At 36.0% G+C, this 27,734-nt stretch overlaps 1 protein-coding gene across 1 annotated transcript in view; it reads left to right on the forward strand.

The window, feature by feature from the left end:
• The window catches only part of gabrg1 (gamma-aminobutyric acid type A receptor subunit gamma1), a 37,889-nt gene extending 16,242 nt beyond the window's left edge, over nt 1–21,647 (forward strand). Inside the window, 12 exon segments of the mRNA XM_056470454.1 lie at nt 8,634–8,701; nt 8,953–9,135; nt 9,137–9,174; nt 12,112–12,148; nt 12,150–12,195; nt 12,552–12,610; nt 12,612–12,690; nt 15,024–15,176; nt 15,315–15,341; nt 15,344–15,400; nt 15,403–15,512; nt 20,816–21,647. Coding sequence (XP_056326429.1) covers nt 8,634–8,701; nt 8,953–9,135; nt 9,137–9,174; nt 12,112–12,148; nt 12,150–12,195; nt 12,552–12,610; nt 12,612–12,690; nt 15,024–15,176; nt 15,315–15,341; nt 15,344–15,400; nt 15,403–15,512; nt 20,816–21,091 — 1,133 coding nt within the window. The 3' untranslated portion in view covers nt 21,092–21,647.
• Nucleotides 21,648–27,734: the final 6,087 nt, after the last annotated feature.

Below are 27,734 nucleotides of genomic sequence, written 5' to 3' on the forward strand. Positions count from 1 at the left end.
AACCATCTTTTTTTCATATGTGTACTCTCCCTTCTCAGGGCTAGTCCATATGTCTTCTTGCCACCAGGTCTCCCCACTTGGGCAGCAGGTGGCCTCCGCAGCATCCTCCCTATCGGGACTGCACGCTTCCCAACGTACTTGTCGTATTAAAATTCATAGAAATTAACTAGATTTTTTATGACTCCCAAAAATATAAATATAAATCTGTTAATAACTGTTGAAGTTTGATAAGTAAGGGCCAGGGAAAATGTTGGAACACCGTGCACTCACGCTCTTGGCTTGGCATAACCTCTCATCGGGGGCAAGGTAAGGTTAAATCATTGTGGCATTTTCCATACATTTCCCCATAGTGGAAGTTTCCACATAGCGTTGAAGTTCCCCTTCCAAAAAAGGGAACGCTCCGGTTACTAAAGTAACCCTCGTTCCCCGAAGGGGGGGGTTGGGGGACGGAAATGCTATGTTCCTTCACCACAATGATTGCCCCTTAGCTGTTGAGCGTGAAAGTCTCTTCAACTAGAAAAGGATGCCTCAGCTTGGCACGCTCTGCGCTTTTATTGCCAAATTGATTGTAAGTAGCGCCAGCTGTGCATGCTGATGCTGCCAACTCATTGGCATTTCATTGGCCCAATGTATACTCTTTCAGATGATTGGCTTTTGACGAAATCCCCATAGTGGAAGTTTTCACATAACATTTCCGTTCCCCTCCTCGGGGAACGAGGGTTACTTTAGTAACCGGAGCGTTTCTGCTGCTTGTAATACCCCAACTGTGCTGCAATGGCAATGCTGGTAAACTGACACTCTCTACTTGTTCATGTAAAATGTGGTAATTGTATTGACTTATCTTTTTAAAATAATCAGTATACGGTTTGAATGATCGGTTTTGGTTTTTGGCCAAGTGCATCCAGAATTTGTGATTTTGGGTTTGGCCCTGAATTTTCATTTTAGTGCATCTAATATGAACATTCATCATTGAACTAAAACAGACGCTCAAATATGCTTGTTGCATGAGAACAAACTGGTTCCTGTGGAAACTCAAATGTGTCATGTAACAGCCAAGAATGAACCTCATTGGTTTTCACACATCAAGCAAGCATGAGATTTGATTAGAAATATTCAATTCAATTCAATTCAATTCACCTTTATTTGTATAGCGCTTTTACAATGTAGATTGTGTCAAAGCAGCTTCACATAAAAGGTCATAGTAAATTGGAACAGTGTAGTTCAGATTTTAGTGTTTAAGTTCAGTTCAGTTTAGCTCAGTTCAGTGTGGTTTAAAAATCACTACTGAGAGTCCAAACACTGAAGAGCAAATCCAACGATACGCAGCTCTACAGATCCCGAACCATGCAAGCCAGTGGCGACAGCGGAGAGGGAAAAAAAAACTTCACTAATTGGTGAAAGTGAAGAAAAAAAACCTTGAGAGAAACCAGACTCAGTTGGGCGTGACCATTTTAATTTCTCCTCTGGCCAAATGTCTTGTGCAGAGCTGCAGTCTCAGCAGCGGAGGCTGGAAATATCTTCATTTGTGTTTCTAGTGGCCCGTTTCCACTGAGTGGTAGAGTACGGTATGGTTCTGTTTGGTGTGCTTTTATGGCCGTTTCCACTGTCAAAAGGTGTACCGAACCAAACTGTACCATACCACTTTTTCTGCACCCTTTTGAAAGGGTACCAAACACGAGAAAGGGTACCAAAAGTTGGAGCTAGATGCGCAGCTGAACGCTATTGGTTTACAGAGATACGTCATTCGCTTACGCAACAAGCCACAATGAAAACAAAAATACACATGTTTAAAAATACTACCATGTTTAAAATACACAGCGAGAGATTACAGGGGAATTATATATACATATAATAACAAGCCATGGTCGATCCGGGCTCAAACAAACCTTGTCGTCGTCTTGATGAACAGCCACAAAGCCATGGAGTAGAGCAGAATCTACCCTGTGCCTCGTAGTTTTTTACGAGGCAGTCTGAAGTGCGAGCGGTTTTTCTCTCTTCCTTGAGTTCGCTGCGCGTCTATATCTGAAATAACAAACTTCTTGAGCTAATGATAATAACCTGCGCTTGATTATTGACCCGATCCTGTCAGACACTGACAAACGTGAGAGTGAAGCACGAAAAATCAAAGGAGAAGCCGGAAAAAAGGAGCACATTATTTTTCAGCAAACATGAACAAAATGCCAACTACTATCTTTACCTTTTGGACTAATATGAACTGGGAATGATGGAATTACTGTCTAACAGAGGCTACATGTGCTGCTGAAGATTACAGACACAGATGAGAGGTTTTTACTGACTGTAGGCTATATTTTGTGTTGTTTTTTAACCTAAATACGGACGAAATGTCTGCTGTGTGTAGTTCTTCTGTAGTTGGTAACATATCGGAGACTGTAAGGGGCTGTATGTGTTTATGTATGTTCATTTATTTATTTATTTATATAATTACAGACGTTTACAGTAGGCTGTTTCGCACTGTCATTGATCTGCTGTTATTATCAACTCATGTTCATAGAAAAGTTAGTAATAAACATTTCTACACAAGTATTTATGTATGTAAAGCATCTGTTTTGTGAGAAGTGCTTCTCATATGATATGTGAGCGACCCGTAAAGCTTTATTGTAGACATTTCCTCGAGCGAGAATGACGTCGACTGAAATGTTCTGTCATACACCACGCCCACCAAAAGGGTACCCTTGGTAATGGAAACGCAAGCCTGATAAAGGTGACCCGTACCGACCTGAACCGCATCGTACCATACCAGTCAGTGGAAACGAGCCATAGGATTCTTGTGAGTATGAAACAACATGAAGGTTTTCCAATTACAAAACCATTTACATGATTAAATATGATGTAGATAAACACATTTTTCCTTTGCGGTAATGAAACATTACAGTATTAATGTCCATTGAGCAGCTATAGTCAGTTTTACATTATAAAAGTATTACAACAGCAAATATTCCGGAAACACATGCTGAATATATGTTATAAATCATATGAATTTTTCATTAATGCAGAATCTGTGTCCACAAATCAGGAAAATACCCTGCAGATTCTGTCTAGGTGTGTTCATGACCCTCAAACCCAGCCTACGGGTGACTGCAAAATAATAATTATAAGATAGTAGCACCATTATTAGGAAGCCACATGAAGAGGAGCACACTGTGACAATTAAACACTGAGCAGTTCATGTTTCTCTCTAATCATCATTTTTGTGTTACTATTGCAGTATATTAAACAAAGAGGTGCTCTGCTTTTGTATTTTCCTGATGTTTTCTCTATGCATGAATAGCATAGGTCTCTTTATTTTCCCTGCATCGGTGTTGAGGAAGTGTTACTGACTAGAGTTCAGTTATTTAAGAGGATTTATCTTAGTGGTGTTCTTGTACAATAGACCCAAATCACTATTGATTGTCCTTCTTTATCTGCGTTTCATGTGTCTGAGAAAAAGGGAGAGAGTGTAAGTATGAGGAGAACTCAGTTCATCACAGCAATGCTGAAGGATTGTGGGTGAACTAGCCGAGTTGGTGCGATTTGTCATCTGCCGGTGACTGGATTTCCTGCGACAGGAATATTTCTGAGAGCTCAAGGATGAGGATTCAGGCAGCTTTAAGTAATTTGTGTGGCTGTTATAGGAAGCCTGAATTGCATTTTCAGCTTATTTCACATCCGTATTGTGGCGCGTTTCTGAGTAAAACAGGATATTCAGCAAAAAAATGTGATTTTATCCACTGATTGGGAACTGATTGGATGTTTACGTGCTAGAATGGAGCCAGACTGAATGTGGGTTTACTACAAAATGTCTGTCTGGTTATTTGTAAACATTATTCAATAGTCTACACAAAAATGATGCAGAAATGATGGAGAAAGGGAAGAAAAAACATTTTAGAGAAAAAAATACAAAGACCTAATACAATTTTCCTTTGGAATAACATGCACAGATCAAACATTCATGACATAAATTTGCATGAACACATTCTTTCTGTTTTGTGCAGGAAGAGATGCATACTAATGTCTAAAAGTGGAGAAAAAAAAATTTTGGTGGGGAAATGCATTTAAATGTTACTTGTTTGGGTCATCATGATTCGGAGCATGTACAGCAGTGGTTCCCAACCTTTTTTTGCATGAGACCCTTTTCCTCCGAAAAAATATTGTAAGGCCCTTGTAAGGTAACATTTAATGATATTATCGCTCATAAAGGTTTGCAGTAAGGATGACAAAAATTGTTTATTATTATATCAAGATATGTTTATTCACAAATAATAGCCTAATGTAAAATATAAAAGCAAAACATTAGCAGGCCATTTGTAACTGAAAAACGTAAGCTTTTGGCCTTTTAATTGGCCCTATATTAGTTGCCAATTAGTTGCCAATTTTTCCAAGTTGCCAAGTTTCTTGTCAGTAGCTGTCATTTAATTTTGAATGTGTGTCAATTCTTTTGCAAAAAATGCTCTGTGCTTGTCACGGTATGGGGGATGGGGATGAATTGTTTGTAATTGTCCTATTAATTTGGATGGCCTCATGCATTCGTTAGCAAGAACTTTGGTGCAGATAATACACTGTGACTGGGTCAGGGACTCTTTGCTTCGAGAAAATGGAATAAAACCATAGTTCAGGTAACTATCTTGGTATTTCCTGCATTTCATGTTTCCAGTATTGCTAGCGCTGCAACCCAAAATGTTTGGAGCCTCCTCACCTTGGTCCAGTATGCTTGGGTCACTAGTATTAGCTGCTGAAGGTTAATCAGTGAGATTCGTTTTTTTTTTTTTTTTTTTTTTTTGTGGAGGACGAATTACAAATTTGTCAATTTTTTTTGGTCAGCCAGGGGATGAAATGAACTAAGGCAACATGATTGTTCCCCTAATTGTCCAATGCAAAAAAAAAAATTTAAATATGACGTAACCCCCCACAGAGCTTGCTGAGGCCCCCTTGTGGGCCAGGACCCCCTTGTTGGGAACCACTAATGTACAGAGCATATTTAAGCATCTCAAATACTTGTTAAATTGTCAGTGATGTTATATTAGTGTTAAAACAGATGTAAAATGTATTTTTAACACAAATATGGGAATAAGTTTAGTTTATAAACATTCAAATACGCCTTTTGACAACTGTCAATTTTGTGAACATTTAAATACAGTTTAAGTAAAAAATTATTAGCTCTTTTGAGAAATATTTATTCTGTTTCAAATATTTCTCAAGTGGTATTTGAAGAAGCAAAGGAATTTTAACAGTATTTCGATATTGTTTTATTTTGGCTAGAATAAATGCTGTTTTTTTTAGTTATTTTTTTTAATAAGGTCATTATTATTAGCCCTCTTAAGCTATTTTTTTATTGTCTACAGAACAAACCACTATTATGCAGTGACTTGCCTAATTACCTCAACTTGCCTAATTAACCTAGCCTTTAAATGTCACTTTAAGCTGAATACTAGTATCTTGAAAAATATCTAGTCAAATATTATGTACTGTCATTATGGCAAAGATAAAGAAATCAGTTATTAGAAATGAGTTATTAAAGCTATTTTTTTTTTAGAAATATATTGAAACAAATCCTCTTTCCATTAAACAAAAATTAAGGAAAAAATATTCAGGGGGACTCAACATTCAGGAGGGCTAATAATTCTGACTTCAACACTAAGTATAAAAGAGTTTTTTTTTTTTTTTTTTGGTTTAGTATTCAGTAATATTTCTGACTAATATTTATGTTGTTCTGTTAGTAATCCATGAGTAAGGTTTACAAATTTGGACTTTTCTTGAGTTGGTGTTAACATAATATATAAAATTATATTTAAATTATATGCAAATTCACACAATGATAAAATTATATTGAAGATTTATCATAAATATCTGGAAAACATGCATACACATGCATGCACATTTTCATGTTGTTTGTGATGTGATTCACATGCAACTTTAAATAATAAAGAATTTCTTAATGTTTAAATAGTTAAAAACTGTTAAAAAATGTAATAACATGGTAAAACATGGTTACATTTATGACTTCCTCACATTGACTTATCAGAATCAGAATCAGAATCAGAAAGAGCTTTATTGCCAGGTATGTTCACACATACGAGGAATTTGTTTTCGTGACAGAGCTTCTACAGTGCAACAGGATTACAGAGACAGGACAAAAAACAGATAATAAATATATTTAAAAAAATGTATATATAAGTAAGTAGTGAATGCAAATATACAGATTGACAAGTGTATGTACGTGTTATTACTATATACAATGTTACATGTGCAGCTGTTATGTGCAAATGGCATGTAAAAGTGTGTTGTTAAATAAGTGTATACAGTATGTGTATAAAAGTGTATGGCAAGTAGTGATGTTGGTTCCGCAATTATTATCATCAAGTGTTCATGAGATGGATTGCCTGAGGGAAGAAACTGTTTCTATGTCGGGCTGTTCTGGTGCGCAGTGCTCTGTAGCATCGACCAGAAGGTAAAAGTTCAAAGAGGTAGTGTGCTGGGTGTGAGGGGTCCAGAGTGATTTTGGCAGCCCTCCTGATCGCTCTGGATAAGTACAGTTCTTGGGGAGTAGGAAGGGTTGTATCAGTGATTCGCTCAGCAGTCCGAACTATTCGACGTAGTCTTTGGAGATCGTATTTAGTAGCTGAGCTAAACCACACAGTTATTGATGTGCAGATGACTGATTCAATGATGGAGGTGTAGAACTGTTTCAGCAGCTCCTTTGGGAGGTTAAACTTCCTCAGCTGACTAAGAAAGTACAGCCTCTGTTGAGCTTTTTTTGACAATGGAGTCAATGTGAGTGTCCCACTTCAGGTCCTGAGAGATGGTGGTGCCCAGGAACCTGAATGACTCCACTGCTGCCACAATGCTGTCCATGATGCTCAGTGGGGGGAGAGCAGGGGGGTTTCTCCTGAAGTCCACTATCATCTCCACTGTTTTGAGCGTGTTGAGCTCCAGGTTGTTGTGACTGCACCAGACAGCCAACTCCTTAACCTCCTGTCTGTAAGCAGACTCATCACCGTCCTGAATGAGGCTGATAAGTGTGGTGTCGTCTGCAAACTTCAAGAGCTTCACAGAGGAGTCTTTTGAAGTGCAGTCATTCGTGTACAGGGAGAAGAGCAGTGGGGAGAGGACACACCCCTGGGGGGCGCCAGTGCTGATTGTGCGGATACTGGATGAGAATTTTCCCAGCTTCACCAGCTGTTGCCTGTCCGTTAGGAAGCTGTTAATCCACTGATAGACAGAGGTGGGCACAGAGAGCTGAGTTAATTTGGGCAGGAGAAGTTTTGGGATGATAGTGTTAAACGCCGAACTGAAGTCTACAAACAAGATCCTCACATAGGTCCCTGGTCTGTCTAGGTGTTGCAGAGCATTATGGAAATGTTGCTGATTAAAGTTGATTCTGAGTCCAAACACAGAAGTGGAACGCAAAAACTATATTTTTTAAATGTGTTATGAGAATTATGCAACTATAGCAAAGTCCCTTTAAGGCAAGTAATTTCACTCAGCAGCCCTCTTTGAAACACCTCTCGTGCATTCTGTCTGAATGGAAAAACATCAAATTCTCCAAAACTGCTTGCCAAGCTTACGATTGAATTTCATATTAGGAATCACCAATACAATTATACAACAACAGTCTCTTTAGTTTCATTTCTAAACATCTAAATCACACAAAATCTGCAGAAACTCGTGTCTGGTCTGAGCCCCTCCCTCTGTGAATCGTCAGTCTAAGTGATTGATGATTGGCTCCTGTACTAGTAGGCTGGGCTTTATTCACCATATTGACCGTTACACTTTTCCCAATTCAAAAGATATGAGTGACATGTCTTGTGTATTTATAGTCTTTCACTACAGTCAGTTTTGATTTTATTAGTGTACTTCAATTTGATCATTTTTAAGCTAAATACATGCTGTACGTTATATGTGTTATTGTACCAATATATATTATATTGGTATTATTTATACTATTGGTATTAATATTGGTATATAATATTATTGTAATAACATTGGTATTATTTATATTGGTATTATTTTATCATATACAGTGCAAATCTCTCATTTAAATGAATATTTTCTATAGGAAGCTTTACAATGTTACATTTTGAAATTGTGCATATATATTAGTTTAGTCAGTACTGAAGACAAAACTGGAGATTATCTCACAAATAACTTACAATAATGGTGCAAAATTAGTAGGGCCAGATTTATATGTTAGGGGAAAAATATTGAATAAAATTTAAAAAAGAGGAAGAATCAAGAGAATTAAAAAAATATATACAATTTTGTTGAAATGTTGTAGTTTGTCTTTTTTTTTTTTTTTTTGCAATATTTTGCATGAATTTAAATGTATTAGCTTTCCATTTCTAAAGATGTTCTGTGACTAAAATATTATTTTAATATATATATATATATATATATATATATATATATATATATATATATATATATATATATATCTGTTAATAAATCTGTTTTGTTCAAATGCGCCAATATATATTACCCATATTTACTGAGAAATGGATAAAAATATTCATTTTCAAAATGGGGTGTACTTAATTATGCTGAGCATTGTATATATACATGTATATAAGTGTATTATTTGATCTTGTTATTTCATGTGATGTCATTTAAATGTATTTGCATTTGAAACTATATTCTAGTGAGACCGACAGTGATTGAGACGGCAGTGTACGTGAACAGCATAGGCCCAGTAGACCCCATCAACATGGTGAGTAGAAATGGACAATAACATGTAATTTTCAGAGCTGTGAATAAAACAGACACTGTAAGCAACTGCTTTAGATCCATTTCACAACTATTATACCCACTGTCACAGCCAATAATTTCACGGTTAAAAAAGCAACTGTAAGGCTTTTACAGATAAAACTCTCACTGTTTGGTGTGCGTGCGTGCGTGCGTGTGTGTGTGTGTGTGTGTGCGTGCGTGCGTGCGTGCGTGTGTGTGTGTGTGTGTGTTTAGGAGTACACCATAGACATCTTCTTTGCTCAGACGTGGTACGACAGCAGACTCAAATTCAACAGCTCAATGAAACTCCTCATGCTCAACAGCAACATGGTCGGAAAAATCTGGATTCCTGACACGTTTTTCCGCAACTCACGTAAATCTGACGCCCACTGGATCACCACACCCAATCGCCTTCTGCCGGCTCTGGAGCAATGGAAGAGTCATGTACACTCTAAGGTGCGTCTATCGTTAATTTAAAGGGACAGTTCACACAAAAATGAAAATTTGCTGTTTTATTTACTTACTGTCAGGACAGACAAGATGTAGATGACTTTTTTTTCTTCAGTAGAACATTTAAGAAGATTTTTTGCTAATCTTGGTCCTCTGTGATTCATACTATGCAACTTAGTGGTTAGCAGCACTTTGAGAGTGAAAATGTTTCACACATGAGCTGATGCTGTTTGTTTACAATGGAGAGAAGGATGAGTGTGTTGTACTATTATCAGAAAGATCACTTGTGATTATCCTGGATTGATAAAAAAAAAGGAGAATTCTTTTGCCAAAAAAGCATTGTATGGATTAGGATGTCATTTTCCAGAAAAAAGTTGGTTAAAAGTAGAAAAAAGAAAGTAGAAAATAGTTTTTGAAGATGATTGAACAGAGAAGCATGCATTCATTTTACTCCGTCTACCACAAAGCTGTTCTGTTTGATTAGAAAGAGATAGTCAATAGTGGAAATGTCAAACACCACAATGAAACAAATGTAAAGGCAGCTGAGGAGTAGTACATAAAGTGCCATTTCTCACATTGGACTGCTCGAATTGAGCATTATGTTACTTATGACCTACCATGATTATGTTTGATTTTCTTTTTTAAATTTTTTATTTATGTATGTGGATGCTTAAAACCATTTTTTTTTATAACCAATATTTCTTGACCTTTGACATTGAGGAAAACTTGATTTTTGACCTTTGAATTGAAACTTTAGGAGCCCCTGACCTCAATCAATCGATTTTGGTAACTTGCAATTAGTCTGTTACAGTGGCAGTGGAGGAGAATTTTGGCCCACTGATCTTTGCAGAATATGTAATTCAACCACATTGGAGGGATTTCAAGCATGAACCGCCCTTTTAAGCTTATGCCATGGCATCTCAATTGGATCAGGACTGGGCCTCTCCAAAGTCTTCATTTTGTTTTTCCTTCAGCCATTCAGAAGTGGACTTGACTGGTGTGCTTTGGATCATTGTCCTTCTGCAGACCCAAGTTCGTTTTAGCTTGAGGCCACTAACAGATGGTCTGACATTCTTCTTAGGAATATTTTGTTATACAGCAGAATTTATTATTCTATTTATCACAGCAAGCCTCTCCAGTTCCTGAAGCAGCAAAACCATCAGCCCCAGACCTTCACACTTCCACCATCATATTTTACTGAAACGTGGTGTTACTTTCATGCCACACAACACAATTTTGTCTCGTTGAGTATTTCGAGTAATTACCAAAAGTCTTGGTAATCATCAAGATGTTTTCTGGCAAAACAGTGATGAGCCTTTATGTTCTTCTTGCCTCAAAAGTTGTTGTGTTAGTGGGAACTTTTTTCTTATGGCAGAGTCATGAAACACTCACCTTTACACTGGTTCACTGTGGATACGTAGCCCTGTCTGCATTTCTGGAGATTGCAAATTATGTAGCCAAAGGTACGAATGGCGTTTCGTTCTTTAAAATGAATGCTACGGGCGGTCTGATGCTTGTAGATGGCTTCTTTTCCTTTTACTGCTACCAGCTGACCGCTTACTACGTACGGATAACTTTTCTGTTGTTACCAGTTTGCTCAGTAGCTCACCGCATTAACACCGATGGACTTGGAACCACAAACATGATGGGGTTCGAGGCTGGTAAAGAATGTTCCAGAAACCAGGTAAAACAAAAGCAAAAAACTAAATACACAACAGGCTGAAAATGTGAATGTGGTCGCGACTGCTTTTCTTTTTCTAGATTGCTTTTGAAAACACTATCGGTTGGGGTTGGGGTTAGGAAGTGAGGGTGTGTGGTCAGTCAGTCAGTCAGTCAGTCGACAGCAAGCTGGTAGGTTGAATTGTATATTGCACCCTCTGGTGGATTTACGTGAGAAGGGCACACGCGAAAGACGTTTGAGATCATCAAAAAAGCATTCACAACGGCCTCTGATGGATTGCAAAAACAAAAACTGTGAGCAAAATGTACCAGAAATGTAGATCTGGGTACATATCCGTAATGAGCCTGGGTTAACAGAGGCAAGTGAGGCCTACAGTTATTTGTATGTTTTTGTGGGGGTCTTTTGTGACCTCTTAGATGAGTGTTCTTGTGTGCTCTTGTGCTTATGTTAAACATGCTCAGAACTGTTTGCTAAGGCTGCTGATGTAATGATCATTTTCACTTCATAAGACCTCCAAGTTTTGCCAAGCCCGTGTATGTTTTCTTGACTCTAAAAGTAGCTGCTGAGTTGCATTTTATGAATCACAAAGGACCATTTTCAGCTCTTAAAGTTTTGTTTATATGCTTCTGAAGAAAAACAATCTTACATTGTACGTGGCCTGGGGGTGTGAATATATAACAGCAAATTTTCATTTTTGGGAAACTATCTCTTCAAAAGATGAGTGTTTTTTGTGCAAAAGATGTGTCCAGATGTGTCCTTTTATTCCTGTCCTGTAGCATTTGCTTTTGTATGAAGTTACACTTGCTGTCTGTTGAGGCCATTACATCTGATTCACATATTAATGTCAGGTACTGTTACAGGGATTGTTCATTCATTGTTCATAATTAATATTATGTGATTTACTGTGCTAACCGTCAATTCCTTCAACCCTGTATGAGTTTATTTTTTCTGTTGAACATAAAACACAACATTTTAAAGAATGCTGGTAACCAATCATTAACGTTCATATCATTTTTTTCCTTGCTGGTTTCCAGAATTCTTAAAAATATTGTCTTTTGTGCTCAACTGAAAAAATAAACTCATCAAGGTTGAGTGAATAAGTAAATCTTCATTTTTGGGTGAACTATCTCTTTAAACCAGACTCAGGGTTTAATTTTCAGTGTCGCAGTAGATAAATCAAAGCCTTCACAAATACACTTCCTCTAAAATGTCACAATCAACCATTTTTTGTTTTGCTATTGTCTATTATTCTTTTCTGTCAGGTTGACAATTAATGCGGAATGCTACCTTAAGCTGCATTAACTTTCCCATGGACGAACATTCGTGCCCTTTGGAGTTTTCGAGCTGTAGGTGTTGACTTCTTATGTCTGTCCTGAGTGCAGCCAAACCCCTCACATTGCCAACCATGCCTTGCCAATACTGGCCAACCAAACCTTAACATTGCAGCAGGTCTGCACTAACCACCATCTTCCAACCTTGCAATGTGTGAGGGCAGATTCGCATCCTTCGTCTCCATCCGCTGTCTCTTCCATCCATTATGAGCTTCTCATGTGTCATCATTGACTTGTTGGTCATGAGAAGGGCATGCTGTGCTTTAGTCAAACAGTGCCATTCTGCCATTCATTGTACTTTTGTTATTGACTCTATATACCCAAATGAAAGGTCACATGTAATGTGGTGAATATGTTATTTCCATTTGCAGATGGGTATCCAAGAATGAGATCCAGTTATAGATGGCAGCGTCGTTCTGTTGAGGTTGCAGGACCAGCGGTACTGGAGGCTTTACCAGTTTGCCTTTGTGGGATTAAGAAACTCTTCTGATGTGGCAAACACTCAGTCTGGTATGAAAAAAGTAAAAAAAAAAGAAAGAAAAAGTTATTATTTATTAATTATTAATAATGTTTGATAATAAATTATGTTAATATTAATTTAATATCATTACTAACATAACAACATTAATATATTGTAGTAATTTACAACAACAATTACAACAGTAGATTGATGTTATTTTTTGGTGTTGTATTATTGTTAGTAGATTTCGAAAAAAATCTATTATTATGCTATTAATAATTATCTATCAATAATATACTTTTGCCACATTTGTTACGTTTGTGAGTGGGTAAAGGAGCGAGGAATCAATTGCAGAAGAATTATGGGTTTTTATTATCTATAATATGAAACAAAAAGACAACAAAAACAACCACAATGGGAAAAACTAAAGACAAAACACAAACTTGGCTGGGCTGGCAGAACAGGACAGAAATGATCAAGACAAGGCTTGACAAGACAAGAGTGACATATGACAAACAGTGCCTCAGCATAATTGAGTACACCCCATTTTGAAAATTAATATTTGTATCTATTTCTCATTGAATATAGGCAATGGTTTTGGCGCATTTTTAAACAAAACAGATTTATTTAAACAGATATATTTATTTAAAAAAATATTTTAGTCAACAAACATATTTAGAAATTGAAATATAATACAAATTCAAGCTAAATATTGCAAAAAAAAAACTACAAAATTTTAACTAAAATGTTCAAATTTTCAACTCTTTCTTTTTCTTATTTTTTCTTTGCTTTCTCTTGATTTTTCCTCTTTTTTTAAATTAATATTTAATATTTTTCTATAATATAAGTTGGGTGTACTAGTTTTTGGTTATAAAAGTTATTTAGTTAAACAAGCTTCAGATTTGTTTTCAGTACTGACTAACCTAATGTATATGCACAAATATAATATTGTACAGCTTCCTATTAAAATAGGAATTTAAAAGATAGATTTGTCAGGGGTTGTACTTATATATGCTGAGCACTGTATGATGAATGACAATGAACGGCACATGACAGCAGACAAGAGGGAGCTATAAAGGAGAAATAATTAAATATAATAATAAACTAATAAACAAATAATGGGTTAACAAGGACTAGACAATTGACCGGAGAGCACATGACACAGAGACAACACAAGCCATGTGCTCATGAGAAAACAGAACAAGAACACGCAGGCCATTGAGAGAACCCATTAACTGGTGTTCACATGAACACAAGAGCATGTGGCCAAATGTAAACACAGGCCACGTGCAACAAACAACGGCAACACAGACAGAACGAGTACACAATAAATAAAACACTTATCGTGCACTCACACATGCGACCTGCAGTTCTGATCCCAGCGTCAACCGAAAACAACTAAACTGGAGAGCTGAGAATGAAAACCACCATGCCGCAAACAAAACAACAACATACCATGATGAGAGCGCGCATCCTGAGCACGCCTGGACCTCGGCGCACGGCCTGAGTGTGGTCAAGATGGCACTCATACAAATACAAAGACAGACAATGAGAGAAAATATGAGTGCTCGACCCAAGTAACCTCGAGGGCAAGTGTCTGGACAATAGTCCTGACAATATTAACAATACATTAGCAATTACTATTACTATTATTATTATTATTATTATTATTATTATTATTATTATTATTATTATTATTATTATTATTTGATGATAATAATAAGAAGAAGAACATTATTGTAATAATATTAGTTTTGTAACAATTTATTATTAATTATTATATTTAAAAAAGAACAAGGAGAATAGTAAATGAGCAGATATGATTAATCTTGTTATTATTGTTATAATATTAGTTTTTTTAACAATATATTATTAATAATTCATAATATTTTCACAGAGATGGGTTGCAGCTGGAAGGGAATCCACTGCATAAAACGTGCTGGATAAGTTGGCGGTTCATTCCGCTGTGGCGACCCCGGATTAATAAAGGGACTAAGCTGAAAGAAATGGAAAATGAATTAATGAATAATTATACTATTATAATTATTATATTTTTAATATTAATAATAATATTAATTAATAATATATTAATAATACCAAAAAGGAGGAAATAGTATCTGAGCAGATTATGATTAATCATAATTAATAATATTTAATAACACTGACATTCTTATTAATACATTAAAATTATTATTATGCTGATATTATTATTATTATGATTGTCATCAGTAGTTGTTCGTAGAAGTGGTTATTATTCATATTATTGTTATTAATATTTGATGTGAAATAATAATTATTATGTATATATAATTATTACCACTACTAATTATAAATATTGTACATTTAAAAGTCTGTAAAATGCATTAATGTCTTGTATTATTAGGTGAATATGTGGTTATGACCATTTTCTTCGACCTGAGCCGGAGAATGGGCTACTTCACCATCCAGACCTACATCCCCTGCAGTATGATTGTGGTTTTGTCATGGGTCTCTTTCTGGATTAATAAGGACGCTGTACCAGCCAGAACATCATTAGGTACTTTATAAAGCATCCGAATGAATACAGATCAATAGAAACATCAATAGTGTTTGTGTGTGCATTACGCCAGTGCACGTGATGATGAAAAGGAAATGCTTCAGCGGGTGTTCATTTACTGCACATCTTCATGTTTAGGCATCACAACTGTGCTCACCATGACAACATGAGCACCATCTCAAGGAAGTCCTTGCCGAAGGTGTCATATGTGACGGCCATGGATCTGTCGTTTCTGTGTGCTTCATCTTCACCTTCGCTGCCCTGATGGAATATGGGACTCTGCATTACTTTACAAGCAATCGACAGAACAAGAAGACCAAGTCAAGCCATGCACAGGTGAATGCTACTGTAGCTGTTAAATGATAAAACAGAAATTATTTTAATGTAACTTACAACTTGTATAGCATACAGTATGTATAACAAAAAATATATTTTAATTCTTTGAGTTTCTTTCTTATGTTGAACACAAAACACAATGTTCTAAAATGTTGGGAGAAAAAAGCAGCCACTGACATCCATAGTGTGAGTAAACAAGAACATTTTCATTTTGGGGTTAATTAAGAGCTTTAAACTATTAATTTAAGATTCTAAAAATATTTACTACTACTACTACTGTTATGTGATTGATGCTGACAACGGAGTTGAGGATCCCAACTGAAGGTTTATTCAAGAGAGTTGTCATACAAAGAATGGTCAAACAGTAGCCAAATGCATACATGCAGGGAAATCCAGAGGCACCATTCATGCAGGTGAATGGTCAGTGCCAGCAGCAAGCAATGTAAACAAACAGACAAAGCAAAGTTCCAACCAGGCAAGGCAAGAGAGAAGGTAAATGCATTCTAAATTCACCAACATGCTGGGAGTTGCAGTTAATGTGGGTGTGTAGTTCTCTAGTGTGCAGATTGTGACAACTACTACTACTACTACTACTACTACTACTACTACTACTACTACTACTACTAATAATAATAATAATAATATAATAATAATAATATAATAATAATAATAATAATATTAATACTACCAATAAATAAAATTAAATAATATAATAATAAATTAAATAAAATATTTAAGCATTTCTAATTAATTGCAAAATTGAACGTGATTAAATGCATTTAAAATGTGCACACACAGACATGAATACAAACAATATGTGTTATAAAAGTGAGCCAATAACTACATGTAATTTGTGCTTATTCGAAGTTGGTGATGTTGTATAATCTTTAAAAGAAATTAAATGATTATTCAGTTGAAATTGGTAACTAAGTCATTGATTTGTGAGATAATCATACTTACGTGAACAGACTGAATCTAGTCATTTGTAAAGATTCAAAGGATTGCTGATGGTTTATGGAACTATCATTAACATGCTAAAAAGAGATAGAAACAAATACAGATTTTCTGAATATCATATATTTGTTATGTGGCTTACACCAAGCTATCATACGTGTTCAGTACACTTGATACAACTCATATATACAATGTTTATGATACTTTGTAGCTTTTACCTATTTCTTTTATTACATTCTGTTATTTCAGTCTATAAATAAGATTAAATAAAAAGGATGGTCAAGAAGGGATGCTCAAGAATTTTTTCCCCCCAAAATGAGAATTTAATTAATTTGCTCACCCTCATGCCCTCAGGCCATCCTAGATTTAGAAGATTTGTTTCCTTCAACAGAACATGGAAGAGGATTTTAGCTGAAACTGTGTTCTTGATAACTTATCAAATGTAATTCAATTGCCTTCAGCACTGAGAGAGTTAAAATTATAGAAAACTAAATTAATATTCATAGCACCTGATGATGCACTGAGATTTACAGTACAATGTACATGACAATATCAGATGAGGTTACACAACTCTAACAATTTAACTAAGCAGCCACTGACATCCATATTAGAAACAAAAATTAAATGGATATCATTGGCTCATTTTTCTAACACTCTTCAGAAAAATACATTTTTTCAAAAGAAGAAAGAAACTAATAAAAGATTAGAACAAGTGTGAGTAAACAATGAGAACATTTTTCATTTTGGGGTTAAAAGCTTTAAACTATTCCTTTAAGCTTCTAAAAATAATTATTTAAGCTTCTAAAATAGTACTACTACTACTACTACCACTTCTGTTATGTAATTGACACTGACAACGGAGTTGAAGATCCAATTGCAGGTTTATTCAAGAGAGTTGTCATACTAACAATGGTTAGAGCAGGAGTAAATGGGTACATACAGGATAATCCAGAGCAAAGTCATAAACATGCGAATGGTCAGTACTGGCGGGAAGCATATTAAACAAACAGAGAAAGCAAAGGTCCAACTAGTCAAGGCAAAGGAAGAGAAACACATCGTAAAGTTCACCAAATAGTTTACAAGACTCAGCCCTTATGTGTGTGTGTGCTGTTTATACAGTCATTGAATTAGACCATGAATAGCTTCAGCTGTGTGTGTTTTGCAATCAGCGGAAAAACAGGAACTGGTGTGTGTGAGGTCCATACTGGGAGTTGCAGTTCTTAAATGTGGTGTGTGTGTAGTTTTCCAGCGATCCGCAAGGATTAGATCACTGGAGATTGTGACAACTACTAATACTACTACTACTACTAATAATAATAATAATAATAATAATAATAATAATAATAATAATAATAATAATGCATAAAAAATGTGCACACACATACACGCACACACACAATATAAGTATTATAAAGTGAGCCATACAACTACATGTAATTGTGTTTATTCCAAGTTGGTGATGTTGTATAAGAGCTTAATAGAAATTAAATGATTATTGAGTTGAAATTGGTAACTGAGTCAGTGATTTGTGAGGAAAAGATTCAAAGGATTGCTGATGGTTCATTGAACTATCATTATAACATGATAAAAAGAGATAGAAACAAATACAAATTTTCTGAATATCCATATATTTTGCTCTGTGTCTGACACAAAGCTATCATGTGTTCAAAAATCATATGTACAATGTTTGATATTTTTGTAGCTTAGGGTAATTTGTTTCATTATATTGTATAAAAATAAAAATAAGAATAAATAAAAAGGGATGGTCAATGAAGGGATGCTCAAAGGATTTTCTTCCTCAAAATGAGAGATTTTAATTAATTTGCTTACCCTCATGTCCTTAGGCCATTCAAGATGTAGCAGATTTGTCTCCTTCAACAGAACATGGAAGAGGATTTTTAGCTGAAACTGTGTTCTTGATAACTCATCAAATGTAATTCAGTTGCCTCCGGCCACTGGGAGAGTAAAAAAATAGAAAACAAATTAATATCCATAGCAACCGATGATACACTGAGATTTACAGTACAATGTACATGACAATATCAGATGAGTAACGCAACTCTGAACATCACTCTAACTTGCAACAAACTAACTAACAAACTTGGGTCTGTGAACAACTAAACATTTTTAGGAAATTTTTATCTAAAATGTACAGTCTCAGGCAAAACTGGGAAGTCTGATTCTTTATTGTAAATTTATTCTTTCAGGCAACTGATGTCAATTAACTATTTTAGCCAACTCATTTACCTCTTTATGTATTTGCACAAAATTATGTGATTACATCGCCAAGTAATGATGAAAATGTTTTACAGTACATGTCTAAATTATGTGAAGTGAATTAACTATTCATATTGTTCATTTGACCATTACCGGTTCATCAGTTTTTCAGTCCAAGCGGAGCTGTTCCTCAGTTCAGTCACCGTTGGAGTATTGAAGCACTGAATGAGTTGGCAAAATTGGCACCATAAGATTATATACTCTAGTACATTGGCTCATTTCAAGTCGGAGTGACTGACGGGCATGTCTGAGTTTTGATTGAATAACTTGTAATTTGTGCTGGCTTAAGTCACAAACTGTTTCAAATGGCTCACTTGATGAACCAGTCGACCAGTGGACGGTTCAAAAGTGATGATTCATTTCTGAACCGAACATGTTCCTGTGGCTGTGAATTACAGGAAATACTGTTCAGAACTATGCATAGACTATTTCTCTTCAAAATGGCCCAGTGTATCGTCAGGAGCTATGGGTATCATTCAGTTAGGTTGGTAGACTACATGTTTTTCCTGTTTTCTTTTTTTTTTTTTTTTTACTTTAAAACCACTAGACTCAGAAATCTGGTTTGTGTAACCCAATTTTGAGTCAAATTTGGACAAACACACAATGTTTGGGTTAAAAATGCAATTTAAATTTATTAGAAAAAATGAAAGCAATGTTGAGTTTGTCCATATTGATTCAATGTTAGAATACAACAACCCAGCATTTTTTGAGTGCATCAGGCCGAACAGTTTCTTTTTGCTAAAGCATTCCATTACTTACCAGTCAGCACCGATACAAATGAATGGGCAAAAATTACTGTTGCACTGCTCTGAAAATAGCAACAAATCACCACCATACACGTCTTGCGCCTTATTGTGTCGGGTGTATGATAGGGCCCCTAAGTTACAACTTACCTATTAAATATTTTTGTGTTGCAGCAACGCGCTGAACCTAGTTTAAACTCCAAATCAAGCAGCCTCTACTGATGTATAATGGTAGAAATGAGATGACAGCGAGATTAGTTTACATTGATGAGCTTATGATGATAACGAAGAACCATCTCCCTCCACTTATCGCAGCCTTGCAACTTTCACTTTTTTTTGGTTGGTGAACGAATAGTTTCATTTCTTTCAAACATTTTTATATATTAAACAAAAGGAATAGTGAAGCCTATACACTTCACAAAAAACAGTGTTTTGTGTTAATTATATCCATTAATTATAATGACAATTACTTCATGAGTGAGTTTTATCCCTGTTCTTTTCTCTTTCATTTTCTCTCTTTCATCTGTAGGCTATTAAAATAATTTCAAGTTTAATGTTTTGAAAACTTGTGTGTATTAAACTGTGTATTTTGTGTGCATTCATGTCTCTCAAAGCAGATACAGTATGTGCGTCGTCTGCCATTGAGACTGAATGTGCTATAATGTACAACAAAAATTTAATTTATCATTTCATTTTCATTGGACAGTTATGTTCACAATATGTTGTTGTTTTCTTGGAGCAACATAAATAAATGCAGAATTTTAAAGCATTTTAATGATGTAAATGCTTCTAATTGGGTATTACGCCATTCAATTTGACTACACGTTACTTTACAAAGAGCTTACGACCTGCTATCTATGGTCTGCTTTAAGAACGTGGTGCAACAAAACTAATTTAGTTACAAACTAGTTAGTAGTCACTAAGCCTCTAGTATGGACTTTACGTTTCCGTTTAAGCAAGAACTGCTGGTGCAACCCTACCCTGGTTCTTGGAACTGAAATAGTGTGTATAACTTGTAATTGACTTGTATTTTATGGCTCAAAGTTTCAGCAAATCTTCTTTAATGTTTTACTGATATTCTTTTAAATAACAACAAAATACTCAATATGATGTTGCTTAAAATACTGTACAAGTAATTTAGCACCTAGTTGACTAATATGAACCATAATTAGCTTACTGCAAAGCTTGCTATCGTCTTCACAGCTCAAGTTGGAGTAGGTCACACTGTACTTTTGTTTGTAGCTAATTGAGTGTGCTGTGCAGCAGCTCTGGCATTTGTTTTTGCACAGCACGCTGCTTTAGTTCTGACCTTGCTGTTCCTCTCTCTAGAAACCCAGCATGGTTAACATCAGACCGGGGACATCTCTGCTGCAAATGAACAATATTGCTCCCTACCACGAGGATGACGATTACGCGTATGAGTGTCTGGATGGAAAAGACTGCACCAGTTTCTTCTGCTGCTTCGATGACTGTCGCTCCGGAGCTTGGCGTGAGAACAGAATGCATGTCCATGTCTCCAAAATCGACTCTTACTCTCGAATATTCTTCCCAACCGCCTTCGGCCTTTTCAATCTTGTCTACTGGATTGGATATCTGTATCTTTAAAGATGTTGAGCAAGTGGGAGAAGGACTCTAGTAATATCGCAAATCATCTGTAAATACTTCATCTGCTAAATCCAGCAGCATAAATCTTTGAGGGAAGGGACATATGAAGCTTGTGAGGTTGGATGTATTAATACTTAATGTGTCTTTAATCGTACCGGGTATGTGATTTATTAGAGGTTTAAATCTTGAAAGGATGATTACAATGATTACTATACAGCGTATTACCAGCGATATCATTGTTTTTGAGAAGGAAATGCAAATAGTTTGATTTTCCATCAGTTAAGCTGGCCATATCAAACAGATTTCAGCTATATTGCCTAGTTTAAAAGCCACAAAAATCAGCAGATTTTAAAAAAGAAATGCAATATTAGTGTTACCACTGCAGCTGTGTTATCTTCAGGTTGTTATCTCTCTAGCTGAAGCAAAATTATTATTTGCAATGAACAGTAGATAAGATATTAGTCGCTTCTGATGCAAATTTTCCAAGATAGTAGATAGAATAGCTAGCTGTGAGAAAAGTAGTAGCCTATTTGTGCATATTAATCAGAATTTCTTATTTTAAACTTACAGTAAAATCGGGCTGGGATATAAATGCTCATTTCATGATTTTAATTGATTCTAATTTGAATGAATCAACAATACGCCAAAACACCACCTAAAGAAGATTTGTGTGTGAAATTATGGCTCTTGGGAAAGTCAACAGCTGACTGCACTTTGAGAGTCAAAAAAATATATGTACAGGAGAAACAAAATGAATACAAACATGACCTTAGTTCTTTTTTTTTTTACATTGGTCTGTGAAAGAAACAGAACTTTAATATATTAAATCATCATCTTTGATGTAAATTATATAGCATTTTCTGGGGGAGAAATCCCAATAATCTTTATGCCAAGTCTAATTTTGTCCAATTCGTCAAGTCCAATAAATCACAATAAGCTTATATGAAGAATGTTTTAATGAGGTTAAGAACCCTTCTGCAATGAAAAGTTCCAAGAATGGTGAAGGTTCTTTAAAGCACTTCTAATTTACCAAAAAAATTATGTAGTTATTGTTTTAAAACACTAATTTAGATGCAAATAGCATATCCATCTGACTTAATTTAAACAATTAAAAATATAGCAATGTACGAGTATACTGTAATGTGTACTATTAGTTACTATGTTTAGAACTAAAATGTGAACTTAAAAAATACACAAAGGCAACTCATTCAATTTATCATTATCCAATGAATAGCAGAAAATAATCTAATTGCAAGCTTGTGAATTGAATCAAATCATGAAATTTGTGTCAATTCCCAGCCCTACTTGCCTACTTTTTTGTGAATTTGCAATACCTGCATTTAAACAAACCAAAGCATTGATACATATATCCGGAGGTTATGTGAATAGCATTTTGTTCTGCTCAAGAGTTACCCAGAAGCCATTTACTTGGAATTAGCCTATAATGATACTGTGAAATGTTCTTGACTTGAACTAATAAGCTGTCTCTGCAATAGACGACACAAAGAAATGCCAATGTGCCCATGATAAAAGGGTCCACGTGTACATTTTTATATATCAAACAAAAGGAATAGAGCGGCCTATACAATTCACAAATGTTCAGTGTCCTTTCAGTACAAATTAGAGCTCATCCTTCTCTTTCGTATTCAAGACAGCTCCTTGCGAACAGCTAGATTTCTGTGAGCATAATTGCATGACTCATCTGAGCTCCTACGGCTAATCAAACCATATTTGGAAAACGGCCTGATGGACTTTCTTCCGCAGAAGAGCTCAAGTCAGAGCCGTCACACAAATTATCAAAACTAAAGCATTTGTAAATCATCACACAAACCAATGATGCCTTTTCTATTGGAAATAAAAGGCCATTTAGTATAGAGACACTTTACTTGAAGGGGGTGTTCATAAGACTGTTGTGATACATTCATAATCATAGCATGACACCTCATGAATATGAGTGAGGTATTTGTGCTTATGACAAAGTTATTAAGTGTGATTTGCTCTGTTGTGTCATTTTAAATGCAAAGGTAACATTGCTTGAGATATTTGTCATGACAACTTGACATAAATCTGTCATAAACATGATTGTCATGAAGCCATTATACACTCACTGTCCACTTTATTAGGTACACCTTTTACTAGTATCGGGTTGGAACCCCTTTTGCCTTCAGAACTGGCTTAATCCTTTGTGGCATAGATTCAACAAAGTATGGAAATATTCCTCAGACATTTTGGACCATATTGACATGATAGCTTCACGCAGTTGCTGCAGATTTGTTGACTGCACATTCATGACGCGAATTTCTTGTTCCACCACATCCCAAAGGTGCTCTATTGGATTGAGCCTGGTGACTATGGAGGCCATTTGAGTACAGTGAACTCATTGTCATGTTCAAGAAACCAGTCTGAGATGATTAGCTGCTGGAAGTAGCTATCAAAAGATGGGTACACTGTGGTCATAAAGGGATGGATATGATCAGCAACAACACTCAGGTAGGCTGTGGCATTGACACATTGTTCAATTAGTACTAATGGGGCCAAAGTGTTCCAAGAAAATATCCCCTACACCATTACACCAGCAGGCTGAACCGTTGATACAAGGCAGAATGGATCCATGCTTTCATGTTGTTGATGCCAAATTCTGACCCTACCATTCGAATGTCACAGCAGAAATTGAGACTCATCAGACCAGGCAACGTTTTTCCAGTCTTCTATTGTCCAATTTTGGTGAGCTTGTGTGAATTGTAGCCTGAGTTTCCTGTTCTTAGCAGACAGGAGTGGCACCTGGTGTACTATTCTGCTTCTGTAGCCCATCCGCCTCAAGGTTGGATGTTTTGTGCATTCAGAGATTCTCTTCTGCATACCTCGGTTGTAACGAGTGGTTATTTGAGTTACCGATGCCTTTCTATCAGCTCAAACCATTCTCCTCTGACCTCTGGTATCAACAAGGCATTTGCGCCCCTACAGAACTGCCACTCACTGGATATTTCTCTATAAACCCTAGAGATGGTTGTGCGTGAAAATCCCAGTAGATCAGCAGTTTCTGAAATACTCAGACCAACCCGTCTGGCACCAACAAACATGCCACATTCAAAGTCACTTAAATCACCTTTGTTCCCCATTCTGATGCTCGGTTTGAACCGCAGCAGATCATCTTGACCATGTCTACATGGCTAAATGCATTGAGTTGCTGCCATGTGATTGGCTGATTAGACATTTGCATTAACAAGCAGTTGGATAGGTGTACCTAATAAAGTGGCCGGTGAGTGTATTTTGCCATGCTTATTTTTCTGATCACTTTTTTTAATGTGTAACAATCTAGATTTTTTATTGAAATGTCTGATTAAATGTGTCAATACTCTATCAAAGAAATTTATAACGGCGACATTAAAATTTAATCACATGTAATGACATTTTTAATAACAAATTCAAATTGGGATTAAGAAAAATATTAAGAAAGCTGTTACAAAATTCATGACATAATTTTAATAGCCTCATGACAATCACGTTTATGACAGATTTATGACAAGTTATGGCAAAGACATGTCAAACTATGTCATCTTTGGATTTTATATGATATAATCGAGCATATAATCGACACTTAATCACAGGTGTCATAAGCCTGCATAAATTATGATTATAGCGGGTTCATTACAGTCTTATGAAACCCCTTCAAATAAAGTGTAGCCGATTTACCTTATATTTGGTTCACTCTGATCTTAATTTGAGAAACAGATGTGCCATATCTTAACTCTCAATACATCTGTACGCAAACGTCTTGATCTTCTGTTGTGCTTTCAGCTGTTGCTTGTTTTGTTTAACGCTTCCATGTGGTTTGTCTTTGGCTGGATGTCATCTTGATCACAGACTGCTCTGTTGTCTCCCTGAGAACATCTGCTGTGTACTGTATTGTGCCCCGTAGCTTAATATATCCGATATTATTGTCTTTCTTAATGACAGCCTCGCATTTCACTTGACTTGAGAGCAACAGGCAGATGATAGTAGAAGAAAAAAAAAATATATATATATATATATATATCAGACTGAAAATCTATTTATATTTTGGTACATAAATAGATTTTGACAAGAATATTGATTAAATAAATTAACAACACATATTAGTGAACATTCATGATGTATCCGTGTGAGCGTGTGCATGTGTGTCTGTACCTGAAAATCTCTCATGAACATCTCCACTTGTTCTAGGTGTTATTGTGGTGTCTTCTGTAAGTGCTAACCGTCATGCTCTTTATGTGTTCATATGTTTTTGTAGCTCTGAACACTGTGAGTAATAAAACAGTGCCTGCAAGACATTAATAAAATTCTACGCTCTCTCAAACTCTGTTGATGATTTTGCATCTTATCAAAACCCACAGCGGCCATGGTAAAAAGGCTGATTGTGTTTCCCCTCAGGTGGGAACTGTTGTAATATTTCTTTGTTAATATTGCAACTAACTTTATAATTATTGGCACAAGTGAATCAGCAACAACATTTTTCAATGGAATAAATTAAATTGCAGTCTTTTATGGATCTTAATTGTTATTTCACACATGAGTGAGGAGTGTGTGTTGCTCCATTTCAAGGACCTCACAACTTGGATGTGCATGATTAATCACTAAAAGATTGTAATCTTGATTCAAAGCCCATGTAATCTTATTTTCAAAAGACCCCAGCCTTATTTTGCTATACCTAATGATCCATGAGTTGAGAAAATTTAATTATTTTATATCGCATTTGTTACAAATTACAAAACTGCAGTGCTTCCCACATGTTTGAAATATACTTGCGGTGGTAGCCGGAGTGAAACCGGAGGACCCTGGGAAAACACACACGAGCACGAGGAGAACATGAACTCCGCACAGAAATGCTTACTTGGTAACTGGGTGGAGACCCGAACCAGAGGCATTTTTGCTGTGTGCTGCCCTATAGAGAAAGAGAGAAGGAGAGGCGGTGGGAGGGGGGATTCTTTAAGACAAAGAAAACTGTTATGTTAAGATGCTTTGGTTGTTTATACTGAGTTAAGGAATCGTCTGATTGGTGGTTCTTACATTAGCTTGACTCAGGGCCAGCCGTGTCAATCATTAGCACGTGATCCTCTCGAAGTTAGTTTATAAATAAACTTCACATATTTTGAAGAATGTTGGAAATCCAACCCTGGCTCATTCTGAAAACGTACCTCTACAGACGTTTTCTGCAGTTTTTGTTTCCGCGGATCCACGAGAGGCTGCTGTGTACACTTTTTGAGAACTCAAATTTCCCTCAAAAGTGCCATTTGTGTATTTTGACAGACTTTTTGACTGACTGAGCAAACGATCAACTGACTCACCCTTCCCCTTCCCTAAAACCAACCAATTTTATCAATTGCCCACCAACTTCCCTAATCCCAACCAACATGTTTCAAAAGCAATCCAAAAAAAGAAAAGCCCTCGTCTTCTTTTACCACGTTTTCAGATTTTACCACATTCTCACCCTGCTTACCTGCTTTCTGGAACCGCTCTTCACCGGACTCAAACCCCCTTCATGGCGCTAAGGGAGAAAACTGGTTGCAGCTGGAATGTCGTCTATACGGAGGTAAGTGGTCAGCTGGTAAGCGTGAAAAGGAACGGCGTCACACCACCCATATCGTTCGTTTAAAAAATATATAAAATGCAGCCATATGTACCCCTGGCTACATAATTCGTGGTCTCCAGAAACGTCTGTAGAGCTACATTTTCAGAATGAGCCTGTGTTGCGGAAACCTGTAACCATTGACTTCCATAGTAGGACAAATATCATGGAAGTCAGTGGTTACAGGTTTCGAACCTCCTTTAATATATATTTTTTGTGTTTATCAGAAAAAAGAAAAACAATGTAACTGCTTTGAAACAAGTACAGGGTAAGTGCATTTTCATTTTAGGGTGACCTATTCCTTTAATTGAGGGATTTTTTCCTTTGCATTCTAACATTAGACAATAAAGCTTTTATATTGCTCTATTTGTTGACAATATATTTGTAACCTTTTACATGACCAGAGGTGGAAAGAGTACTTAAAAGTCATACTCATGTCAAAGTACCATTACGTCCCCAAAAATGTAGTGTAAGTAGAATAAAAGTATCTGATGTAAATATTACTCAAAATATGAGTAAAAAGTAGACCTTTCAAAAGTACTCAAGAGAGAGTGAGTCGTGCACTGAAAAAAAGTGTTGCATGCAAAACTGTTGCAAACAATTTATTTGTGTTGAATTTAAACAAACAAATTAAATTGAGCAATGTTCAACTTAATTTGTTTGTTTAAATTCAGCCCAAATAAATTGTTTACAACCACTTAATGTAAAAAAATTTAGTAAATCCAAGGAATCATCTTTGAATAATTTTTTTCAGTGTGAGTAATGGCTGATGCGTTTACATACAGTTTGTGCAGGGATGTGTAAACGTAACATTCTGTAGTGCATTTAGTGATCTTCCCTTATCCGTTCATTCCTTCCTTCCTTCCTTACATTGTTTGTTTGTTCTTTCCTTCATTCATTCATTTGTTCGTTCCTCCCTTCATTCGTTCACTCAATTTGTTTGTTCGATCTTTCTTTATTCTTTCCTTCATTAGGTCCTTTATTCATTCATTCTATTCTACCTTCCTTTCTTAGTTTGTTCAGTCCTTCCTTGAATCC

This window comes from Danio aesculapii, chromosome 13 (genome assembly GCF_903798145.1).
Source record: "Danio aesculapii chromosome 13, fDanAes4.1, whole genome shotgun sequence".
Taxonomy (NCBI): Eukaryota; Metazoa; Chordata; class Actinopteri; order Cypriniformes; family Danionidae; genus Danio; species Danio aesculapii.